This window comes from Oncorhynchus gorbuscha, linkage group LG02 (assembly GCF_021184085.1).
Source record: "Oncorhynchus gorbuscha isolate QuinsamMale2020 ecotype Even-year linkage group LG02, OgorEven_v1.0, whole genome shotgun sequence".
Lineage (NCBI taxonomy): Eukaryota > Metazoa > Chordata > Actinopteri > Salmoniformes > Salmonidae > Oncorhynchus > Oncorhynchus gorbuscha.
Window position 1 is genome coordinate 73,910,076 of NC_060174.1, and position 26,455 is coordinate 73,936,530.

General features: G+C 43.8%; 1 protein-coding gene across 1 annotated transcript; it reads left to right on the top strand.

Annotated features, from left to right (window-relative positions):
- Positions 1–3,716: 3,716 nt before the first annotated feature.
- tmprss13b (transmembrane serine protease 13b) lies at positions 3,717–26,046 on the top strand. The gene is made up of 13 exons (XM_046320869.1): positions 3,717–4,378; positions 13,325–13,493; positions 13,711–13,821; positions 14,057–14,182; positions 19,364–19,490; positions 19,639–19,734; positions 23,454–23,497; positions 23,665–23,824; positions 24,094–24,272; positions 24,359–24,457; positions 25,165–25,307; positions 25,453–25,608; positions 25,831–26,046. Exons 1-13 carry the CDS (start codon positions 4,364–4,366, stop codon positions 25,843–25,845), a joined length of 1,440 nt encoding a protein of 479 aa, XP_046176825.1. The 5' UTR covers positions 3,717–4,363; the 3' UTR covers positions 25,846–26,046.
- Positions 26,047–26,455: the final 409 nt, after the last annotated feature.

Here is a 26,455-nt window from a genome sequence, read left to right on the forward strand (position 1 = left end):
ACACAAGGGCGGCGAGAGATGAGCACGGACACACGACACAACCTCAGGGAAGTAACAACGATCAGACAACAAGAAACACTGGTTACAGAACATATAAAGGGAAGATAAGTGGTTCCAGCTTGCGCAGACAATCAGGCCGAGATTGGGAACCACGCCCACACAAACGAGAGAGAGAGAGAGAGAGAGAGAGAGAGAGAGAGAGAGAGAGAGAGAGAGAGAGAGAGAGAGAGAGAGAGAGAGAGAGAGAGAGAGGGAGGCAGTGGATTCATGAACCGTGACACTGTCAGGTTGGATGGGGAGCGTTGCTGCACAGGTATTTTCAGGTCTCTCCAGAGATGTTCAATGGGGTTCAAGGAGACTTGTCCCGAAGCCACTCCTGCGTTGTCTTGGCTGTGTGCTTAGGGTCATTTTCCTGTTGGAAGGTGAACCTTCTGGAGCAGGTTTTCATCAAGTATCTCTCTGTACTTTGCTCCGTTCATCTTCGCCTCGATCATGACTAGTCTCCCAGATCCTGCTGCTGAAAAACATCCCCACAGCATGATGTTGCCACCACCATGCTTCACCGTAGGGATGGTGCCAGGTTTCATCCAAACGTGACCCTCAATCTTGGTTTCATCAGACCAAACTCCAAGCTGGCTGTCATGTGCCTTTTGCCTTTTGCTGAGGAGTGGCTTCCGTCTGGCCACTCTACCATAAAGGCCTGATTGGTGGAGTGCTGCAAAGATGGTTGTCCTTCTGGAAAGTTCTCCCATCTCCACAGAGGAACTCTGGAGCTCTGTCAGAGTGACCATCAGGTTCTCTCTGATTGCTCAGTTTGGCCGTGTGGTCAGCTCTAGGAAGTGTCTTGATGGTTCCAAACTTCTTCCATTTAAAAATGATGGAGGCCACTGTGTTCTTGGGGTCCTTCAATGCTGCAGAAATGTTTTGGTACCCTTCTCCAGATCTGTGCCACGACACAATCCTGTCTCGGAGCTCTACGGACAATTCCTTCAACCTCATGGCTTGGTTTTTGCTCTGACATGCACTGTCAACTGTGGGACCTTATATAGACAGGTGTGTGACTTTCCAAATCATGTCCAATCAGTCAAATTTACCACAGGTGGACTCCGATCAAGTTGTATCAAGGATGATCAATGGAAACAGGATGCACCTGAGCTCAATTTTGAGTCTCATAGCGAAGGGTCTGAATACTTATGGTGCAGCAGTCTAAGGCACTGCATCTCAGTGCTTGAGGCATCACTACAGACCCTGGTTCGAATCCAGGCTGTATCACAACCGGGAGTGATTGTGAGTCCCATAGGGCGGCGCACAGTTGGCCCAGCGTCGTCTGGGTTTGGCCGGTGTAGGCCATCATTGTAATTAAGAATTAGTTCTTAACGGACTTGCCTAGTTAAATAAAGGTTATAAAATATATATATGTAACCTGTTTTCTCTTTGTCATTATGGGGTATTGTGAGTAGATTGCTGAGGAAATGTTTTCATTTAATCTATTTTACAATAAGGCTGTAACGTAACAAAAGTTGGAAAAAGTCAAGTGGTCTGAATACTTTCCCGAAGGCACTGTAACTACCATTTTCCTCCCCCCTTTCCAATGGCTGTTCTTTCTCTGAGAGAAATCAATCAATCATTCAAATTTTTTTTATAAAGCCCTTTTTACATCAGCAGATGTCACAAAGTACTTATACAGAAGCCCAGTCTAAAACCCCAAAGAGCAAGCAATGCAGAAGCACAGTGGCTAGGAAAAACTCCCTAGAAAGGCATGAACCAAGGAAGAAACCTAGAGAGGAACCAGGCTATGAGGGGTGGCCAGTCCTCGTCTGGTTGTGCCGGGTGGAGATTATAAGAGTAGATGGCCATTAACATGTTTCAAACGTTCATAGATGACCAGCAGGGTCAAATAATAGTCACAGTGGTTATAGAGGGTGCAACAGGTCAGCACCGGGAGAGAGAGAGAGAGAGAGAGAGAGAGAGAGAGAGAGAGAGAGAGAGAGAGAGAGAGAGAGAGAGAGAGAGAGAGAGAGAGAGAGAGAGAGAGAGAGAGAGAGAGAGAGAGAGAGAGAGAGAGAGAGAGAGAGAGAGAGAGAGAGAGAGAGAGAGATGATGTGTATCTAGTTGTTAGTCCAATGCATGCTTCCCTTCATTCCACTGGCCTGACAAAGATCCACATTCTGGGTCGGTGATTGTGAAGACCAGGTCATCTGATGCAGCACTCCATCACTCGACTTGGTCAATTATCCCTTACACAGCCTGGAGGTGTGTTTTGGGTCATTGTCTTGTTGACAAACAAATGATAGTCCCACTAAGCGCAAACCAGTTGGGATGGCGTATCGCTGCAGAATTCTGTGGTAGCCATGCTGGTTAAGTGTGTCTGGAATTCTAAATAAATCACTAGCAAAGCACCATCACATGTCCTCCTCCATGCTTCACGGTGGGAACCACACACGGAGAACGGAGATCATCCGTTCACCTACTCCGCGAATCACAAAGACAAAGCGGTTAGAACCAAACACCCACAGCGGAACTCACAGCGGTTGGACCAAAGGACAGATTTCCACTGGTCTAATGTCCATTGCTCGTGTTTCTTGGCCCAAGCAAGTCTCTTCCTCTTACTGGTGTTCTTTAGTAGTGGATTCTTTGCAGCAATTCAACCATGAAGGCCTGATTCACGCAGTCTCTTCAACACTAACAGTTGATGTTGAGATGTGTCTGTTACTTGAAATATGTGAAGCAACTCTGTGTAATTCTAATGATCTTATCCTCTGCACCAGAGGTAACTCTGGGTCTTCCTTTCCTGTGGTGGTCCTCATGAGAGTCAGTTTCATCATAGCGCTGGATGGTTTTTGCAGCTGCACTTTAAGAAACTTTCAAAGTTCTGACCTTCATGTCTTGGCTGGCCTTCATGTCTTAAAGTAATGATGGACTGTCATTTCTCTTTGCTTAATTGAGCTGTTCTGGCCATAATAAGGACTTGGCCTTTTTCCAAATAGGGCTGTCTTCTGTATACCAACCCTAACTCGTCACAACACAACTGATTGGCTCAAACTCATCAAAGAAATTCCACAAATGAACAAGGCACACGTGTTCCACCTCATGAAACTGGTTGAGAGAATGCCATGAGTGTGCGACGCTGTCATCAAGGCAAAGGGTGGCTATTTTGAAGAATATAAAATATATTTTGATTTGTTTAACACTTTTTTAGTTACTACACGATGTCTTCACTTATTTCTACAATGTAGAAAATAGTAAAAATAAAGAAAAATGCTTGAATGAGTAGGTGTGTACAATCTTTTGTCTGTACATACCAAACACAGTGGACAATCTGGTACACACACACCCCACTCATAGTCATACAGTCATACCCTCCTTCTTTCTTTCTGTCCACAGAAATAGTCTCTGGCAAGGCACCAGCTAAACCTGCTCCTGCCATGTAATTCCATTGAGCAAGAATGCCACTCCTTTGTTGTCATAAGGATAAGGAAAACAGCAGTGGAGTTATTTGTTTGATTAAAAATATATATATCCACTGAAAGCTAAACATAGTTTGTTTGTTATTCTCGCCAGGAGAGGTGTAATTTGCATTAATGTTTTCGATTAAGAATTGATAGTAAAGTACTTAAGTGATAGTAATCGTTCTACTCTCAAAAACATCCACAGCCGGGACATTTCTGGTTGTATTTATGTAACCAAAAGGAATGTAGCTCAGTCATTGTGTGTACAAGTCACCCTCCTATAGCACCTTTCCCACCAGGCACATACTGGTCAGCGTTGTTTCCACTTCATTTCAGTGAAATTACATCGAACCAACGTGGAATGGACGGTGAATTGTCTGTGCTGGGGTATTGTTGACAGGTGCTTATTTCATTTGGGGAGGATACTCAAAACAGATTTTTAGTTGTGGCATCATTGGTAAAGGTACAAATGGTTTGTGTGTCCTGTATGGAGGTTGGAACATTTCCAAACCTATACATATTGTTCTATTCAGTCAGCCTGATCTCTGTAGTGATAATGATGTAATTACAACCTTATACTCCAGTCTGAAATGATCTCTTTAGAAAACAACAGAAAAAAAGCTTAATTAGCGTGTTTCTGCTGGCTGTGCATGTATCACAAATCATGTCACCTACTTTCCATGATGGAACCAGTTTGGCCAGCATTGAAGAGAAAAGGTGGAGGGAGGGACAAAGTATTGGATACCAGTGCCTGTAGTGTGAATGGAGTTCAGATTCAGGTGGAGACACTAAAGCACAGCAAACGGACAGAGACTTACCAAGCTATAGAATCTCTCCTGTAGAATTGACCCAGATACCAGTGAGGCCACCTGTCCCCAGAGGGCCACAGTGACTGTAGGCTTCCAAACACACAGATGGAACATGACCAGGTAGGTGGATTTACTCTATTTTATAACTCTTCAGACATGTCCAATTGGCAACAGTGACCTAACTTCGTAGGAAAAACTCTTAGGTTTGATACAAAACATTGTCCGGTTTAGTTTTTACCTGATGTCCCTGCATGTTTGAGATACTTTTGGCCATGTAGTGTATGTGGACACCCCTTCAAATGAGTGGATTCGGCTATTTCAACCACACCGTTGGTGACAGGTGTATAAAATCGAGTGCACAGCCATGCAATCTCCATAGACAAACATTGGCAGTGGAATGGCCCGTACTGAAGAGCTCAGTGACTTTCAACGTGGCACCGTCATAGGATGCCACCTTTCCAACAAGTCAGTTCATCAAATCCAGTCAACTGCAAGTGCTGTTACTGTAAAGTGGAAACATCTAGCAGCAACAACGGCTCAGCCGCGAAGTGGTAGGCTCACAGAACGCAAGTGCTGAAGCGTGTAGCGTGTAAAAATCATCTGTCCTCGGTTGCAACACTCACTACCGAGTTCCAAACTGCCTCTGGAAGCAACGTCAGCACATGAACTGTTCATCGGGAGCTTCATGAAATGGGTTTCCATGGCTGAGCAGCCGCTCACAAGCAATGCCAAGCGTCGGCTGGTGTGTTGTTAAGCTCGCCGCCATTGGACTCTGGAGAAGTGGAAACGCGTTCTCTGGAGTGATGAATCACGCTTAAACATCTGGCAGTCCGACGGACGAATCTGGGTTTGGCGGATGCCAGGAGAACGCCACCTGCCCCAATGCATAGTGCCAACTGTAAAGTTTGGTGGAGGAGGAATAATGGTCTGGGGCTTTTTTTCATGGTTCAGGCTAGGCCCTTAGTTCCAGTGAAGGAAAATCTTAACTCTACAGCATAAAATGTCATTCTAGACGATTCTGTGTTTCCAACACTGTGGCAACAGTTTGGGGAAGGCCCTTTCCTATTTCAGCATGACATTGCCCTGTGCTTAAAGCGAGGTCCATATAGAAATGGTTTGTTGAGATCGGTGTGGAAGAACTTGACTAGCCTGCACAGAGCCCTGACCTCAACTCCATCGAACACCTTTGGGCCGAAATGGAACGCCGACTGTGAGTCAGGTCTAATCGATCGAGATCAGTACCTGACCTCACTAATGCTCTTGTGGCTGAATAGAAGCAAATCCACGCAGCAATGTTCCAACATCTAGTGGAAAGCCTGTGAGTGGAGGCTGTTAAAGCAGCAAAGCGAGGACCAACACTGTATTAATGCCCATGTTTTTGGAATAAGATGTTCGACGAGCAGGTGTCCACATACTTTTGGTAGATGTAGTGGACATTATTTAAATGTAAGGTTAGTGGAAGATTGAGGCATTTCCATTTGTATTTCATGGAATTGGATCCTGTATTTCAATTGTTGCTAGTTAATTCAATTGTGTTTCATTGATCAGTAATTTTCCGTTCTGGTTAGTGTCCACTGAGTAGATTTTCTCTCACTAGGGTCAATGTATTGGTGCAATCACTTCTCAGCATTTCCCAAATTACGCAGAGCAAATCAATTCAAATTTTATTGGTCACATACACATGGTTAGCAGATGTTAACGCGAGTGTATCGAAATGCTTGTGCTTCTAGCTCCGACCATGCAGTAATATCTAACAAGTAATCTAACCATTTCACAACAACTACCTTTACCTTAACACACACAAGTGTAAAGGGATGAATAAGAATATGTACATATAAATATATGGATGAGCGATGGCCAAAAGGCATAGGCAGGATGCAGTAGATGGTATAGAGTACAGTACATACATATGAGGTGTGTAATGGCTGTCCTCTTCGTCTTCCTCTGACGAGGAGTATGAGAGATCGGACCAATACGCAGGGTGGTAAGTGTTCATGATATTTAATAGAACGCAATACTTCATGACAAAAAAACAACAAGAGAACCAACAAATGAAACCGAAACAGTTCTGTCTGGTGCAGACGCACTTAACAGAAAACAACTACCCACAAATCAAGTGGGAAAAACAGGCTACCTAAGTATGGTTCTCAATCAGAGACAACGATTGACAACTGCCTCTGATTGAGAAACATGCCAGGCCAAACACATAGAAAACCAAAACTAGAACAACACATAGAATGCCCACCCCAACTCACGCCCTGACCAACCTAAACAAGAATCATAACAAAGGAACTAAGGTCAGAACGTGACCAGATGAGTAATGTAGGGTAAGTTAACATTATATAAAGTGGCATTGTTTAAAGTGACTATTGATTGATTTATTACATCCAATTTTTTATTATTAAAGTGGCTAGAGATTTGAGTCTGTATGTTCACAGCAGCCACTCATTGTTAGTGATGGCTGTTTAACAGTCTGATGGCCTTGAGATAGAAGCTGTTTTTCAGTCTCTCGGTCCAAGCTTTGATGCACCTGTACTGACCTCGCCTTCTGGATGATAGTGGGGTGAACAGGCAGTGGCTCGGGTGGTTGTTGTCCTTGATGATCTTTTTGACCTTCCTGTGACATCGGGTGGTGTAGGTGTCTTGGAGGGCAGGTTGTTTGCCCCCAGTGATGCGTTGTGCAGACCAAACTATTCACTCTGGAGAGCCTTGCAGTTGTGGGTGGAGCAGTTGCCATACCAGGCATTGATACAGACCGACAGGATGCTTTCGAATGTGCATCTGTAAACGTTTGTGAGTGTTTTTGGTGACAAGCCAAATTTCTTCAGCCTCCTGAGGTTGAAGAGGTGCTCCGAGGGCCCTCACCTCCTCCCTGTAGGCCGTCTCGTCGTTGTTGGTAATCAAGCCTACCAATGATTGAGTTGGAGGCGTGCAAGGCCACGCAGTCGTGGGTGTACAGGGAGTACAGGAGAGGGCTGAGAACGCACCCTTGTGAGGACCCAGTGTTGAGGATCAGCGGTGTGGAGATGTTGTTACCTACCCTCACCACCTGGGGGCGGCCCGTCAAAGTCCAGGACCCAGTTGCACAGGGCGGGGTCGAGACCCAGGGTACTATGGTGTTAAATGCTGGGCTGTAGTCGATGAACAGTATTCTTACAATTATTCTTACATGAACAGAATTCTTACAATAGGTATTCCTCTTGTCTAGATGGGTTAGGGCAGTGGGCAGTGTGATTGCGATTGCGTCGTCTGTGGACTGGTTGGGGCGGTAAGCAAATTGGATTGAGTCTAGGGTGTCAGGTAGGGTGGAGGTGATATGATCCTAGACTAGTCTCTCAAAGCACGTCATGATGACGGAAGTGAGTGCTACGGGGCGATAGTCGTTTTCCTCAGTTACCTTAGCTTTCTTGGGAACAGGAACATTGGTGGCCCTCTTGAAGCATGTGTGAACAGCAGACTGGGATAGGGATTGATTTAATATGTCCATAAACACACCAGCCAGCTGGTCTGCACGTGCTCTCAGGATGTGGCTAGGGATGCCGTCTGGGCCGGCAGCCTTGCGAGGGATAACACGTTTAAATGTTTTACTCACATTGGTTGCAGTGAAGGAGAGTCCGCAGGTTTTGGTAGCGGGCCGTGTCGGTGGCACTGTATTGTCCTCAAAGCGAGCTAAGAAGTTGTTTAGTTTGTCTGGGAGCAAGATATCAGGGTCCGCGATGGGGCTGGTTTTCTTTTTGTAGTCTGTGATTGACTGTAGACCATGCCACATTCCTCTCGTGTCTGAGCCGTTGAATTGCAACGCTACTTTGTCTCTATACTGACACCCAGCTTGTTTGATTGCCTTGCGGAGGGAATAGCTACACTATTTGTATTTGATGTTTCCGGTCACCTTGCCCTGATTAAAAGCAGTGGTTCGCGCTTTCAGCTTTGCGCGAATGCTGCCTTCAATCCACAGTTTCCACAGTTCCTTTCTGGGGAAGGTTTTAATAGTCGCTGTTGGTACAACATCTCCGATGTACTTGCTAATAAACTCGCTCACTGAATCAGCATATACATCAATGCTGTTGATCTACGCTATCCGGAACATATCCCAGTCCACGTGATCGAAGCAATCTTGAAGTGTGGAATCAGATTGGTTGGACCAGCGTTGAACAGACCTGAGCACAGGCGTTTCCTGTTTATGTTTCTGTCTATAGGCTGGGATAAACAAAATGGAGTCGTGGTCAAATTTGCCGAAAGGAGGGCGAGGGAGGGCTTTGTATGCATCGCAGAAGTTAGAGTAACAATGATCCAGAATTTTCCCAGCCCTTGTTGCGCATTCAATATGCTGATAAAATTTAGGGAGCCTTGTTTTCAGATTAGCCTTGATAAAATCCCCAGCTACAATAAATGCAGCCTCAGGATATGTGGTTTTCATTTTACATAGAGTCCAATGAAGTTCTTTCAGGGCCGTCGAGGTGTCTGCTTGGGTGGGGATGTACACGACTGTGATTATAATCGAAGAGAATTCTCTTGGTTGATAATGCGGTCGGCATTTGATTGTAAGGAATTCTAGGTCAGGTGAACAAAAGGACTTGAGTTCCTGTTTGTTGTTATGATCACACCACGACTAGTTAATCATAAGGCATACACCCCCTTCTTCTTCTTACCAGAGAGATGTTTGTTTCTGTCGACGCAATGCGTGAAGAAACCAGGTGTCACGCCTTGGTCATTGTATTTTGTGTTTTCGTTATATATTTGTTCAGGCCAGGGTGTGACATGGGTTTATTGTGTTGTCGTATTGGGGTTTTTGTAGGCATTGGGCTTGTGGTTGATTAGGGGTGTGTTTAGTTTAGGCTTGGCTGCCTGAGGCGGTTCTCAATCAGAGTCAGGTGATTCTTGTTGTCTCTGATAGGGAACCATATTTAGGTAGCCTGGGTTTCACCGTGTATTTCGTGGGTGATTGTTCCTGTCTCTGTGTAGTGTTCACCAGATAGGCTGTAATAGGTTTTCACGTTCCGTTTGTTGTTTTTGTATTTATTAAGTTATTTCATGTATCGTCATTTGTTCCATTAAAGACATGAGTAACCACCACGCTGCATTTCGGTCCGACTCTCTTTCGACAAACGAAGAACGCCGTTACAGAATCACCCACCACACACGGACCGAGTGGCGTGGTAACAGGCAGCGACAGCATGGGCAGCGAAAGGAGGATGAATTATAGGAGAATGGAGTTGGAGAGGAAATCACGACGGCGCAGAGGAAAGCCCGTGAGTCAGCCCCAAAAATGTATTGGGGGGGGGGCTCAGAGGGAGAGTGGCAAAGTCAGGAGTCAGACCTGAGCCAACTCTCCCTGTTAATTGTGAGGAGCAGCGATCAAAGGACTTCTGGACTTGGGAGGAGATATGAGACGGAAAAGGACACTGGGCTCAGCCTGGAGAATATCGCCGTCCCAAGGAAGAACTGGAGGCGGTAAAGCGGAGAGGCGCTCGTATGAGGAGGCAGCACGGCGACGCAGATGGAAGCCTGAGAGTCAGCCCAATCAATTTATTGGGGGGGGGGGGTGTTACAGGGAGTATGGCTATGCCAGGTAGGAGACCTGCGCAAACTCCCTGTGCTTACCGGGGGGCTAGAGAGACCGGGCAGGCACCGTGTTACGCTATGGAGCGCACGGTGTTTCCAGTGCGGGTGCATAGCCCGGTGCGGTTCATACCAGCTCTTCGTATTGGCCGGGCTAGAGTGGGCATCGAGCCAGGTAAGGTTGGGCAGGCTCGGTGCTCAAGAGCTCCAGTGCGCCTGCACGGTCCGGTCTATCCAGAGCCACCTCCACACACCAGTCCTCCGGTAGCAGCTCCCTGCACCAGGCTTCCTGTGCGTGTCCTCGATCCAGTATCACCAGTTCCAGCACCGCGCACCAGGCCTTCAGTGCGCCTCGCCTGTTCAGCACAGCCAGAGCCTTTCTTCCCTCCTGCGCTGTCGGAGTCTCCCGCCTGTTCAGCGCTTCTAGAGCCTTCCTCCTCTACAGCGCTGCTGGCGCCTCCTGCCTGTTCGGAGCAGCCTGAGCTGCCAGTCCGCATGGAGCAGCCAGAGCTGTCAGTCTGCATGAAGCAGCCAGAGCTGTCAGTCTGCATGAAGCAGCCAGAGCTGTCAGTCTGCAAGGAGCTGTCAGTCTGCAAGGAGCTGTCAGCCTGCATGGAGCAGCCAGAGCTGTCAGTCTGCAAGGAGCTGTCAGTCTGCAAGGAGCTGCCAGTCTACAAGGAGCTGCCTGTCTGCAAGGTGCTGCCAGCCTGCATGGAGCAGCCAGAGATGTCAGTCTGCATGAAGCAGCCAGAGCTGCCAGTCTGCAAAGAGCTGCCAGTCTGCAAGGAGCTGCCAGTCTGCAAGGAGCTGCCAGTCTGCAAGGAGCTGTCAGTCTGCAAGGAGCTGTCAGCCTGCATGGAGCAGCCAGAGCTGTCAGTCTGCATGATGCAGCCAGAGCTGGCAGTCTGCATGGAGCAGCCAGAGCTGTCAGTCTGCATAGAGCAGCAAGATCCGCCAGTCAGCCATGATCTTCTAGATCTGCCAATCAACCAGATTCTTCCAGATCTGCCAGTCAACCAGATTCTTCCAGATCTGCCAGTCAACCAGTCTCTTCCAGATCTGCTAGTCAACCAGAATCTTCCAGATCCGCCAGCCAGCCAGGATCTACCGGAGCCTACTACCTGTCTGAGCTTCATCTCAGTACTGGGCTTCCTCTCAGTACTGGGCTTCCTCTCAGTACTGGGCTTCCTCTCAGTCCCGGGCTTCCCCTCAGTCCCGGGCTGCTCCTCAGTCCCGAGCTGCCCCTCAGTCCCGAGCTTCCCCTCAGTCCCGAGCTGCCCCTCAGTCACGAGCTGCCCCTCAGTTCAGTGGGGTTCTGGGTGAGGACTATTAGGCCATGGTCGGCGGCGGGGGTGGATTATCCCAGGACGCGAAGGGGAGGAACTATGACATTAATGGATTGGGGTCCACGTCCCGAGCCGGAACCGCCACCATGGACAGACGCCCACCCGGACCCTCCCTATGGTTGTGAGGTGCGTCCGGGAGTCCGCACCTTAGGAGGGGGGGGGGGGTTCTGTCACGCCTTGGTCATTGTATTTTGTGTTTTCGTTATATATTTGTTCAGGCCAGGGTGTGACATGGGTTTATTGTGTTGTCGTATTGGGGTTTTTGTAGGCATTGGGATTGTGGTTGATTAAGGGTGTGTTTAGTTTAGGCTTGGCTGCCTGAGGCAGTTCTCAATCAGAGTCAGGTGATTCTTGTTGTCTCTGATAGGGAACCGTATTTAGGTAGCCTGGATTTCACTGTGTATTTCGTGGGTGATTGTTCCTGTCTCTGTGTAGTGTTCACCAGGCTGTAATAGGTTTTCACGTTCCGTTTGTTGTTTTTGTATTTATTAAGTTATTTCATGTATCGTCATTTGTTCCATTAAAGACATGAGTAACCACCACGCTGCATTTCGGTCCGACTCTCTTTCGACAAACGAAGAACGCCGTTACACCAGGTGGCTGTACCGACTCTGATAACGTATCACGAGTGAGCCATGTTTTCGTGAACATGTGACACTGATGGGTGTGTGTGTTAGAATATTGTTAAGATCATCTCATGCACTTAAAAACACACCTCCCATATCAATGTTTGTCATATACCACACCTGTAGCCTACAGTCTTTGTTCATCGGTTGTGCTGTTTGAACAAGCAGAACTTAATCAGCAACATCAGATAAACATTTGATCAAAATCAAATAAGATTTTATTTGCAATGAATACAATACCTTACAGTGAAATGCTTACTAACAAGCCCCTAACCAGCAATGCAGTTTAAAAAATACAAATAAGAATAAGAAATCAAAGTTAGAAGTAGTTAAAGAGCAGCAGTAAAATAACAATAGCGAGACTATAAACAGGGGGAACCGGTACAGAGTCAATGTGTGTAGTGGCACCGGTTAATCGAGGTAATTGAGGTAATATGTACATGTAGGTAGAGTTATTAAAGTGACTATGCATAGATAATAACAGAGAGTAGCAAATAGTCTGGGTAGCCATTTGACTAGATGTTCAGGAGTCTTACGGTTTGGGGGTAGAAGCTGTTTAAAAGCCTCTTGGGCCTAGACTTGGCGCTCCGGTACCACTTGCTGTGCGGTAGCAGAGAGAACAGTCTATAACTAGAGTGGCTGGAGTCCTTGACAATTTTTAGGGCCTTTCTCTGACACGGCTTGGTATAGAGATCCTGGATGGCAGGAAGCTTGGCCCCAGTGATGTACCGGGCCGTACGCACTTCCCTCTGTCATGCCTTGAGGTATGAAGCCGAGCAGTTGCCATACCAGTAAGTGATGCAACCAGTCAGGATGCTTTTGATGGTGCAGCTGTTGAACCTTTTGAGGATCTGAGGGCCCATGCCAAATCTTTTCAGTCTCCTGCTGGGGAACAAAATAGTAGGTTTTAGGTAAACATTTCTGGTTACTGGCTTCAGACAATGGTTAATTAGAACTGAAACTACAAAATTACACTTTCTATTAATAGCAGATTGATTTATAAGACATCAAGTAATTTGAGAAATTGGAACTATTAATGATACAATGAAACTGGTGTCATAGTAACAATTCTAAGAAACATTCAGCTATGTTTTAGAGATAAGAACAAGTGCATCCTTGGGGAACCTGTTATCCTTCATGGTGTTTAGCTGTTGATGTGTCCAGATCTATAATCACATGTTGGGTCATGGTGCATAACTGTCTGTTTGTGATTGCCTAAGTGTCCATCAGGCACGTGAATAGCAACAAAAACAACACAAGGGAACCTCACTGAGGAGACACTGGAGGTCCACAGGACCATCCAGTCTAGTATGGTTCTGTAATGGATGCTCCTTTTTTTGTCCACTGTACAATATGCCCTGTTTTTATAGGTTCGATCTGTTGTCGGTGTGTGTTAGGGTGGTGTAGGATTCAGGCTAGAGCTAAGCTTCAGATATACATATTATATACCTGCCTGTCTTTAGAAGTTGACCAGGTACATAGCCTACTAATGCCAATGAGAACCCACCTGACTCTCCTCTTCCTTCTCCCCTCAGAACAGTGACTGCCCACCCCCATACTACTCAGTAGCAGTGCCCACCCAGCCCCCTCCTGAATATGGAGAGGTGGTGGGGGCCAGAGGGATGTCTGACCCCCCTTCTCAGCCTTACTACATCCCCCAGCCTATGGCACATGTAAATGTCGTCCATGTTTCCCAGGGCGCCCGTAAGTTCCTGGTGTTCCCTTCTACTTCATCAATCCTTGATAATACAGTACATTCCTGCCCCTAACTATTTATATGAGAGGGTGCCAACACTCTATCTCTGTAATGCAAATCTCTCTTTCTATATCCGAAACGTTTCTCTTTCTTAATCCTGAGCTTTTTTGCCTCCCAACTTTATCAAACTATAAACTGAAAAATGTCCCTGGTCTCCTCTTGCAGCCCAACGTCGAAAAAAGTGCTTATCATGTGGGAACAGTTCCTGCTGTTACGGAGGATCAGGAGGGACCACCCTACTGCTGGTCCTCCTCGCTATCGCTATCTGGCTGGGAGGTAACCCAACCAGTAACTTACAGAGAACTCATACAGTACAACATTAAACTATATGGACATAATGTAACAATTAAATATGTGTAAATGTATGACAATCATAAATTCCATATTTAGGGTATCGTGTGAATGCAATATATATGATAATGTGTTGGTATGTATTAAGCATTAACATAGGGGCTTACACAGCTCTGTATATCATTTGACTTGTTCTCTTTGACCTATGACCTCTGTCCAGTGCGTTATGGCCCATCCCTGGTGTCTGGCTCCCTGAGCGAGATGGAGAAAGACAATTGCCCCTCCAACACCGTGGAGTGTGACGGCCGACGGGACTGCAAACTGGGCAGTGATGAGACCAATTGTGGTCAGTACCCTTGTCGCCAAACCTAGTTTTTGTTGTCAGTAACAAAAATAGAAGCAAAACACTGGTCACACCACGTCACTTCTACGTGGAAATGTGGGTCATCTTTGGTTGAGGCGTTGATCGGTGAGATTTCAACCGTTATTCACTCACTCAAAAAGACCGGCAGAAGTTTGTTGAATTCCCAATGCTATATGACTATGCTTTCAACCATCTAAAAGCACAACCAAATTCCAATGGAAAAGTTTGGTTTAGTCAGATGTCTGGTTAAGTTGTCAACTAAATATTTTATCACTGCACTTTCAATAATTTAAAAGCACAACAACGTTAAAATGGGAATGCATGTCAGATGTGTTGTATTTATTACAACAGATGAACGTGTATCATTGTACTTCATCTAATAGCACAACCAAATGACCTGGGATAGTAGTTGATCAATGCCGTTCAAGATTCTGCATATATTATTACAGCAATTGTGAAGATCTCCACAGAGCTGCAACCTTTGCATGTTAGCTTGAACATCCACACTTTCTATTATCACATAAAAATACATTTATAGTTACAGTAGGCTAACCTCAAAATGTGGCCATAGATGTGTTGCTCATTTTAAGGCTGAATAAATGCTGTTCCATTGATTTGTAAGATAGTCTTAACTTTAAACTTAACTTTATAGTCTTAACTTTATAGTCTTAAATTAAATTGTGTTTGGTTGACAACGCAACCAGATATCAACATGTAATGGATATCTAATGCTTTGATAGTTTCATCTGAACCAATGGCATAATCCTATTCTTTACTTTAAAACAAATAATTTGTTAACAAGTTAATAGGCTATTTACTATATTGCAAAAGTGATATTGAATTGTGTTAGGTTGTCCACAAATTCCATATGTCTAGAAATGAATAATTTATATGTTCGAATTATGTCTCCATCTCAACTAAGAATCAAAATCAAATCAAGCTTCCTTTAAAGTGCATTTAAAGTTTGATTTAGTACTATTCTTTAACTTAGATTTTTGTTTGAGATGGAGACTTGAATCCAGCATATCAATTATGAATCTGTAGACAACCTGGAATTAAAGCCAGACTAAGTCAATGACTCAGATGAAACTATCCAAGCAGAAGATACAGTATGTCTCCTTCAAATGTTGATATTTGGTTGCATTGACAACTAAATACAATTCAATATTCAGTTTGTCTACAAATTAATAATTGATATGTTGGATTCACGTCGCCATCTCAACCAAAAATCCAAGTTAAAGAATAGGACTAAATATAGTCTAATCAAGCTTTAAATGCACTTAGAAAAATGTTGATTTGATTTTTACCTAATCTTTAACTTGGATTTTTGGTCGAGCTGGAGATGTGACTGCAATATATTAATAATTAACTTGGAGATTAAAGTTGAAATCAACCAAAGCTTGTACGCCCTAGGCCTACACAGTATGTGTTGTCTATTTATAGTTGAACCCTGGGTTGAATTGAGACAATAGCTGTTGATGACTTTGCAAATGCTATATAGGCCTGAATAGTATCATTGATCATATTTGACTTATAAAGTATGATTACATTTCATTTGCTCTGTTAAATCTACTCTTTGGAATGACTGTAATATATTTAGTTAGTAAGAGGTCTCTCAAAAACCCTTCTCATAATCGCACATTGGTACATGTAATAGTCAGTGCCAAATATCCAAGCATATCAGGGCTTGGTTAAAACCCTGGAGGGGAGACCAACTGAATAGCTGTATGTGAACTGTCCAGGAGGTGCTGCCCAGCCTTCAGATAGTATTCCTATCCCTTGACTTATTCCACATTTTGTTGTTCTCATTTTTTATATATATATTTTTTATTCACCTTTATTTAACCAGGTAGGCAAGTTGAGAACAAGTTCTCATTTACAACTGCGACCTGGCCAAGATAAAGCAAAGCAGTTCGACACATACAACAACAGAGTTAGACATGGAGTAAAACAAACATACAGTCAATAATACAGTAGAAAAATAAGTCTATATACGATGTGAGCAAATGGGGTGTGATAAGGGGAGGTAAAGGCAAAAAAGGCTGTGGTGGCAAAGTAAATGCAATATAGCAAGTAAAACACTGGAATGGTAGTGGAAGAATGTGCGAAGTAGAAATAAAAATAATGGGGTGCAAAGGAGCAAATTATAGATGGGTTATGTACAGGTGCAGTCATCTGTGAGCTGCTCTGACAGCTGGTGCTTAAAGCTAGTGAGGGAGATAAGTGTTTCCAGTTTCAGAGATTTTTGTAGTTCGTTCCAGTCATTGGCAGCAGAGAACTTGAAGGAGAGGCGGCCAAAGGAAGAATTGGTTTTGGGGGTGACCAGAGAGATATACCTGCTGGAGCGCGTGCTACAGGTGGGTGCTGCTATGGTGACTAGCGAGCTGAGATAAGGGGGGGATTTTACCTAGCAGGGTCTTGTAGATGACCTGGAGCCAGTGGGTTTGGCGACGAGTGTGAAGCGAGGGCCAGCCAACGAGAGCGTACAGGTCACAGTGGTGGGTAGTATATCGGGCTTTGGTGACAAAACGGATAGCACTGTAATAGACTGCATCCAATTTATTGAGTAGGGTATTGGAGGCGATTTTGTCAATTACATCGCCGAAGTCGAGGATCGGTAGGATGGTAAGATTTACGAGGGTATGTTTGGCAGCATGAGTGAAGGATGCTTTGTTTGCGAAATAGGAAGACAATTCTAGATTTATCTTTGGATTGGAGATGTTTGATGTGAGTCTGGAAGGAGCGTTTACAGTCTAACTAGACACCTAGGTATTTGTAGTTGTCCACATATTCTAAGTCAGAACCGTCCAGAGTAGTGATGTTGGACGGGCAGACAGGTGCAGGCAACGATCGGTTGAAGAGCATGCATTTAGTTTTACTTGTATTTAAGAGCAGTTGGAGGCCACGGAAGGAGAGTTGTATGGCATTGAAGCTCATCTGGAGGGTTGTTAACACAGTGTCCAAAGAAGGGCCAGAAGTATATAGAATGGTGTCGTCTGCGTAGAGGTTGATCAGAGAATCACCAGCAGCAAGAGCGACATCATTGATGTATACAGAGAAGAGAGTCGGCCCGAGAATTGAACCCTGTGGCACCCCCATAGACTGCCAGAGGTCCGGACAACAGGCCCTCCGATTTGACACACTGAACTCTATCAGAGAAGTAGTTGGTGAACCAGGCGAGGCAGTCATTTGAGAAACCAAGGCTATCGAGTCTGCCGATGAGGATGTGGTGATTGACAGAGTCGAAGGCCTTGGCCAGGTCAATGAATACGGCTGCACAGTATTGTTTCTTATCGATGGCGATAAAAAATGGATTAAACAGATTTTGTTCTCACCCATCTACACACAATACCCCATATTGACAAAGTAAAAACATGTTTTTAATAAGTTTTGGAAATGTATTTGTATGCTCAAATACAGAAATATCTAACATACATAAGTATTTTACACCCACGCTTGATACGTTAGAATTCTTTATCAAATTCTTCGAGCTCTGTCAAGTTGGTTGCTGATTATTGCTAGACAGCCATTTTCAAGTCTTGCCATAGCTTTTCAAGGCAATTTAAGTCAAATTTGTAACTAGGCACCTCAGGAACATTCAATGTGATCTTGGTAAGCAACTCCAGTGTATATTTGGCCTTGTGTTTTAGGTCATTGTCCTGCTGATAGGTGAATTTGTCTCCCAGTGTCTGTTGGAAAGTAGACTGAAACGGGTTTACCTCTAGGATTTTGCCTGTGCTTAGCTCCATTCATTTATTTTTGGTCCTTGCCGATGACAAGCATACCCATAACATGATGCAGCCACCACATTGCTTGAAAATATGAAGAGCGGTATTCAGTGATGGGTTGTGTCGGATTTGCCCCAAACTATAATGTTGTTGATTCATCCTCAGTTTTCTCCTATCACAGCCATTAAACTCTGTAACTGTTTTAAAGTCACCATTGGCATCATGGCGAAATCCCTGAGTGGTTTCCTTCCCCTTTGGCAGCTGAGTTAGGAAGGATGCCTATATCTTTGTTGTGACTCTGTGTATTGATACCTTCACCATATTCAATATATTTTTGTTTTACACAAATACTAATAGGTGCCCTTCTTTGTGAGGTATTAGAAAACCTCCCTGGTCTTTGTGCTTGAATCTGTGTTTGGAATTCACTGCTTGACTGAGGTGCATTATAGATAATTGTATGTGTGGGAAACAGAGATGAGGTAGTATTTCAAAAATCACGTTACACAATTATTGCACAATGAGTGAGTACATGCAACTATTATGTGCCTTGTTAATCACATTTTTACTCATAAACATATTTAGGCTTACCATAACAAAGGGGTTGAATACTTATTGACTCAAAACATTTCAGCTTTGAATGTTTCATTAATTTCAGAAAAATTCTGAAAATATTATTCCGCTGACATTATGGGATATTGTGTCTAGGCCAGTGACACAACATCCCAATTTAATCAACTTTAAATTCAGGCTGTAACACAACAAAATGTGGAAAAAGTCAAGGGGTGTGAATACTTTCTGAAGGCAAAGTATATCGAAGAACTGATGTTGTTTCAAATGTACAAATTCAAGGTTTATCTATTTTGGAAAATGGTTACAATGATGACATAATCCTGAAGTTGACATTTCCCCCTTAAAACAACAGTTTACGTTGATGATTTAAAAACATAAAAAATCAAATGTATTTTCCACGTAGATTCCACGTCACAATGCATTGACAAATTACGTTTAAACAACATTGATTCAACCAGTTTGTGTCCAGTGGGAACCTTTCTAGATGTGTAATGGATTTGTAGTGTTCTGTGTGATGTATCTGTGTGATGTATTTGTGTGATCCCGTGAGGTTCTAACTGCTGAGTCATGTATTTGTGTGATTCAGTGATGTTCTAATTGAGTGATGTTCTAATTGAGTGATGTTCTAATTGAGTGATGTTCTAATTGAGTGATGTTTTAATTGAGTGATGTTCTAGTTGAGTGATGTTCTAATTGAATGATGTTCTAATTGAGTGGTGTTCTAATTGAGTGATGTTCTAATTGAGTGATGTTCTAATTGAGTGATGTTCTAATTGAGTGATGTTCTAATTGAGTGATGTTCTAGTTGAGTGATGTTCTAATTGAGTGATGTTATAATTGAGTGATGTATCTGTGTATCATCCAGTAAGGTTCAGGTCGAATGGGGGTCTCCAGGTGAAGACAAGCAGCGCTGGTAATTTCCTCCCTGTGTGTTACAGTGGCTGGAACAAGGGCCTGGCTGATCAGACCTGTGCTCAACTAGGCTTCAGAGTGTAAGATCTTCCCCTCTTTTGCTGCCCTCTTGTGGTCGAAAGGCTGAACTGTGCAAACCTGTTCAACCATACCTATCAATGGGTTTAGTGTGTTAGGTTGTGATGTCTGGACGTGTACATATACTTCTCTCTACATCTATTTATTTAGGAGTCATAGCACTAGCAGTGTGAAAGATGAGTCCTCTACCACTCTCACTGTGACAGGGAAGACCTCCAACACCATCCAGGATAAGGTGTCAGTAAAGTAAGTACTTCTGGACAAACTCGTCAACAGCTCTTTGCATATTATGCAAAGTGGTGTATAAATTATTGCCCAAGAACAGGCTTAAACATTAAGAACACCTGCTCTTTCCGTGACATAGACTTACCAGGTAAATCCAGGTGAAAGCTTATTGATGTCACCTTCTAAATCTACTTCAATCAGTGTAGATGAAGGGGAGGCGACAGGTAAAAGAAGGATTTTTATGCCATAAGACAATTGAGACAGGATTGTGTGTGTATACCATTTAGAGGGTGAATGGGCAAGGCAAAATATTGAAGTGCCATTGAACAGGGTAGTAGGTGCCAGGCGGTCTGGTTTGTGTCAAGAACTGCAACTGTTTTTCACGCTCAACAGTTTCCTGTGTGTATCAACAATGGTCCACCACCCAAAGGACATCCAGCCAACTTGACACAACTGTGTGAAGCATTGGAGTCAACATGGCCCAGCATCCCTCTGGAACGCTTTCGACACCTTGTAGAGTCCATGCCCTGACGAATTGTAGCTGTTCTGAGAGCAAAAGGGGGTGCAACTCGATATCAGGAAGGTGTTCCTAATTTTTGGTATACTCAGTGTATATTATATCGCACACTAAAAGTAAGCCTCTTCTTGGGCCATCAAATCAATGTTTATTGGTCACGTGCTCAGGATACAGAGTGTAAAGGGTACAGTGAAATATTTACTTGCCAGCTCTGCTCAACAGTGCAGCACACAAAACAATATTCACAAATAAGTAATAAAAAAGTAGTACAAAAAGTTGAGATGTTGTAAATATATACAATATAAACTATGACGTGCTTAAGTGAATTGTCACATGGTTGAGCATCTTAAAATGAATAGCATTAAATTGTAACAGCAATTATGACTGTGCATGTGTGTGGGTGGGTGGAGACCCAGCTAGCACATAACATTCTGAGAACGATATGTTTCTTAGAGCTTGGTGAGAGCGTGGTTGTCCTGTGGTTCTTTTGCATACAACCTTCTGGGAATGGTGCAGGATACCTAGCTAGCACTGAAATTCCCACGTCTGAGAACCATACGGAATTTCAGAACTTCAGCATAATGTTTCCTACAGGTTTCCTCATGGTTCTATTTAAAGTAATGTTCTCAAATTGTTCCGGGAACATTAAGAAACAACGTTCTTCTGTGGGAGTTTCAGTACTTCAGCATAACATTTTCTGCTGGATTCCTCATGGTTCTATTTGAAGTCATGTCTCAGAACATTAAGCCAAATTTCCATAAATAACACAAGAAAACATTAGTATTGTTCAAAAAAAATTCTAAGAAAGTTATTTTAAAAATGCATTCCTTTCTTAGCGTCAACAAACAAATTTTATTCTCTATCTTGTTAAGTGTGTTCAGGTGTGCTGTCCACACCTAATCTTAATGAGCTAGTTTCCTTAAAAATTGGGTCTGTTTGAATAAACTACAATTAATAGCAATGTATGTGTTAAAAGACATGGCATTTTAACACCATTCTATGTTGTAGAATAATAGTGACAACATCAAAACTATGACATATAGCACATGGAATCATGTAGTAACCAAAAAGGTGTTAAACAAATCAAAATAGATTTTTGATTCTCCAAAGTAGCCACCATTTGCCTTGATGACAGCTTTGCACACTCTTGGCATTCTCTCAACCAGCTTCACCTGGAATGCTTTTCCAACAGTCTTGAGGGAGTGCTGAGCACTTGTTGGCTGCTTTTCCTTCACTCTGCGGTCCAACTCATCCCAAACCATCTCATTTGGGTTGAGGTCAGGTGATTGTGGAGGTCAGGTCATTTGATGCAGCACTCCATCACTCTCCTTCTTGGTCGACACAGCCTAGAGATGTGTTGGATCATTGTCCTGTTGAAAAACAAATGATAGTCCAACTAAGTGCAAACCAGATGGGATGGCGTTTCACTGCAGAATAGTGTGGTAGCCATGCTTGTTAACTGTGCCGTTGATTTCTAAATAAATCACTGACAGTGTCACCAGCAAAGCACCATCACACCTCCTCCTCCATGCTTCACAGTGGGAACCACACATGCGGAGATCATCTGTTAACCTACTCTGCGTCTCACAAAGACACAGATTTCCACCAGTCTAATGTCCATTGCTCGTGTTTCTTGGCCCAAGCAAGTCTCTTCTTCTTATTGGTGTCATTTAGTAGTGGATCCTTTGCAGCAATTTGACCATGAAGGTCTGATTCACACAGTCTCTTCTGAACAGTTGATGTTGAGATGTGTCTGTTACTTGAACTCTGTGAAGCATTTTTTTGGACTGCAATTTCTGAGGCTGGTAGCTCTAATGAACTTATCCTCTGCAGGATGATGGTTTTTGCGACTACACTTGAAGAAACTTTCAAAGTTCTGACCTTCATGTCTTGACTGACCTTCATGTCTTAAAGTAATGATGCACTGACGTTTTTTGTTGCTTACTTGAGCTGTTCTTGCATAATATGGACTTGGTCTTTCACCAAATAGAGCTATCTTCTGCACACCACCCCTACCTTGTCACAACACAACTGATTGGCTCAAACGCATTAGGGAGGAAAGAAATTCCACAAATTAACTTTTAACAAGGCACACCTGTTAATTGAAATGCATTCCAGGTGACTACCTCATGAAGCTGGTTGAGAGGATGCCAAGAGTGTGCAAAGAAGTCATCAAGGCAAAGGGTGGCTAATTTGAAGTATCTGAAATATAAAATATATTTTGATTTGTTTAACACTTTTTTGGTTATACATGATTCCATATGTGTTATTTCATAGTTTTTTTATATATTTTTTTACTTTTACCCCTTTTTCATGGTATCCAATTGGTAGTTACAGTCTAGTCTCATCTACGGACTCAGGAAAGGCGAAGGTCGAGAGCCACTGTGAGTGATTTATCCAAAACACAAACCAGCCAAGCTGCACTACTTCTTGACACAATGCCTGCTTAACCCGGAAGCCAGCCGGGAAACACCGTATACCTGGCGACCGTGTCAGCATGCATTGCACCCGGCCTGCTACAGGAGTCGCTAGAGAGCAATGGGACGACTATGGGCCAATTGTGCACCACCCCATGGGTCTCCCGGTTGTGGCCGGCTACGACAGAGCCTGGACTCAAACCAGGATTTCTAGTGGTACAGCTAGCACTGCGATGCAGTGCCTTAGACCACTGCACCACTCAGGAAGAACCATAGTAGAACATAGTAAAAATAAAGAAAAACCCTTGAATGAGTAGGTGTATCAAACTTTTGACTGGATTTGTATGTTCTCAGAACGTTATTTAATTACCTTCAAATAACCTATCATTTCGGTTAGGGAACCAATGGCATAATTCCCAGAATTAATGGGAAACCAAAAACGTACGTTCCCACAACTTCCAAGTAAACTAAAATGTGCTAGCTGGGAGTCTATGTAAATAGTTTATTAAGGTGCAGGTGTGAAGAGTCAGTGCAATAGCCTCTTAAGATGCAGGTGGTAACGTGGAGAGAGCAGTCCGTGGCTGGGGTCGCTGGAGTCCTTGGCATTCTTCCGGGACTTTCTCAGACACCACCTGGTCATCATTCACCATGTCACTTTTCATATACTGTATGTTATGATTAGATACCAAAAGTATCAAACAGAGCCAAGTATTTGACCATTAGATGGAGTAAGTGGGGAAGACAAAGAAAACATGTGACCTCAATAGTGACCTGATTTACTGTGACTTTCTTTCTGTGTTCTGTAGCTCATCCTGCCCTAACAATGAAACTGTCTCCCTGCAGTGTATCAGTGAGTAACGATCTTTACATTCTCGCAGTTAATGCACAAAGGCAACCATTGGTCTTTCAAGCTCGATAAAGATATTCATCTAGCTCTCCTGATGAACAGAACACCAAATCCCCATACTGTATTAGCACTATGGACCGACTTACTCCCTCTCTCTGTCCCCATGGTAGACTGTGGCAGGCAGAAGTTGTCCAGAATCATAGGGGGATCAGCAGCGAATCTGGGCGATTGGCCTTGGCAGGTCAGCCTCCACTTTCAGCGCTCTCACACCTGCGGGGGGACGCTGATCGCTCCTGACTTTGTGGTGACAGCAGCCCACTGCTTCCCCAGGTCAGTACAACAGACAACACCGCAGACAATGGACAAGGAACTGTAATGAAACAATGTACAGCAGAACAGTAATGACAATACGAAATAGAACATATAGAAAACTCTTGAAACCTAACAATGCTAAGACAAAAATGAACTGGGATATAACAAGGACTTTACAGAGCTGGAACTGAATACAGCTAACTGAAGGGAGCTAACTAAGACTGCACAGTGCTTAGGCTGAACAGTAATCAGTGAAGACAGTGACCTAACAACTCTACTCTCTTTAGGAAGGTCTCATCGTACCTGGTGCCCAATAACTGGCATGTGTATGTGGGCATGGTTTCTCAGATGGTGCTGCCTCGCCCTTATATGGTGGAGAAGATCATTGTCCATGAGAGCTATGACGACAAAACCAACAACTATGACATCACCCTTCTCAAACTCACACAGCGTGTAGACTACTCCAGTGAGTTCACCTTTAAACTAACAATATATTATATGATTGTTTATACCAGTATTACCATCATAACATATCTACGTTTGTTATTTCAGACAACATCCAGCCTGTGTGTCTGCCTGCCTATGACAAGATCTTCTCTCCTGGAACAAAATGTTGGACCTCTGGATTTGGGACAACAGAAGCGGGGGCAGGTGAGTGACACATGGTATGACAGTTCGGGGACTGTGTGGCAGATGTGAGTCCAAGTCATTGTTTTACAAGTCACAAGTAAGTCTAAAGTCTTAGCACTCAAGTCCCAAGTCAAGACCCAAGTCAAGACAGGCAAGTCTGAGTCAAGTCTCAAGTCAAGGAACAAGTCAAGTCTCAAGTCAAGTCTCAAGTCCTAAACTTTGAGTTTCGAGTCCTAAACAAGTCATAATGTGCTCTTCACAAAATGTAATACCATTTCATATTTTTAACAAGAGTAGTAGTTAGTATTTTACATTTACACGAATCATGAATGCTTTTAAAAATATCTATATATTCATTACTTTCCAAATAAACTTTATAATTTCCATGGAAATACATGGGTAGCCATGAGAAAGACCCCAAACTGTAATCCGTTAAATGAAGAGTTGATGCGCTGCACACTTTTTTTAATAGCATCATTTTTAATATTTGGGCTTCGGGAGGGTATCAAGTCAGGTCGAGTCATAAGGCTCAAGTCCAAGTCAAGTCACGAGTCATTGGTGTTAAAGTCAAAGTTGAGTTGCAAGTCATCATATTTGTGACTGGAGTCCACACCTCTGGTGATTGGTATTGGGATGAACAAGCAGGGGGAAAGAGACATATGATAGAAAACATGATGCAATCTGGTGTGATATTCTAAATTGTTGCATGTCATTTGTTTGCTGTTCAGCTCGTGGCTCCACGAATCTTATGGGGGTGTCTGTAGACATCATTGACTCCAGCATGTGTAACAGTAACACAGTGTACAATGGTAAGGTCTCTCAGAACATGTTCTGTGCTGGAGACATGGAAGGAGGCAAGGACTCCTGCCAGGTGAGTGGGACACTAAGACCAATCAGGCAGTAGCTACTTCCACATAGTTTCTTACATGAAGTCCACAAATCTTACCCTGTATCCCTCTCTTCCCTTCTCTGCTGTTTCTTCTCCCCCTCCCCCTACCACTCCCTCCCTCCTCTAGGGGGACAGTGGTGGTCCCCTGGTGTGTAAAGACTCAGACCAGCTCTGGTACCTGGCGGGGGTGACCAGCTGGGGGGATAGCTGTGGCAAGAGAGACAGACCGGGGGTCTATAGTCGTGTCAGCCGCCTGCTGCCCTGGGTCTACAGTAAGATGCAGGTAAGGAAAGGAGCTCTCAGGACCAATGGGAGGAGAATGCTCAGGCAGAAAACCTCAGCACCGGGGTGGGATTCAATCAATAATTAAGTTAACTTTCACCTGTACTGCTTCAGAGGGCACTCATATCCATCTTCATCTTCAAATGTTAGAATCAAGGTTGAGATAGGATGGCGTTATTAGTATGGCAATCCTGAACATGTTCATTCACTCTTCGCCTCCCAGCAAGCAAGACCGTGATGGGACCACAGCTGCTGTCTTCCAAGGACGCTCAGCATGTATTTTGGACCTGACAATGAGATTGATACTGGTGTGAAACTTACAACACTGGCAGGGAACGGAAGGCTCTTCACTTTACGTGCCTTTAAGCTTATATATGTTTTGTGTCTTTGTATTCATTCATTGTCATCAGAAGTTTGCAATAAATATTTTTCGATGTGATATCTGCTGTTTTACAATGTTGATCATGTAGACTAGGATGTGTTTGATCATTGGTTTTCTGAAACAGTGTTGAGATTATTTGTGCAATATTCTGAGGAATATATTTCACTCACACTGCAACCTCTTCTAAACCTAATAACCTGTCTCCGGTTATACCACACTGCAACCTCTTCTAAACCTAATAACCTGTCTCCGGTTATACCACACTGCAACCTCTTCTAAACCTAATAACCTGTTTCCGGTTATACCACACTGCAACCTCTTCTGAAACCTAATAACCTGTCTCCGGTTATACCACACTGCAACCTCTTCTAAACCTAATAACTTGTCTCCGGTTATACCACACTGCAACCTCTTCTAAACCTAATAACCTGTCTCCGGTTATACCACACTGCAACCTCTTCTAAAC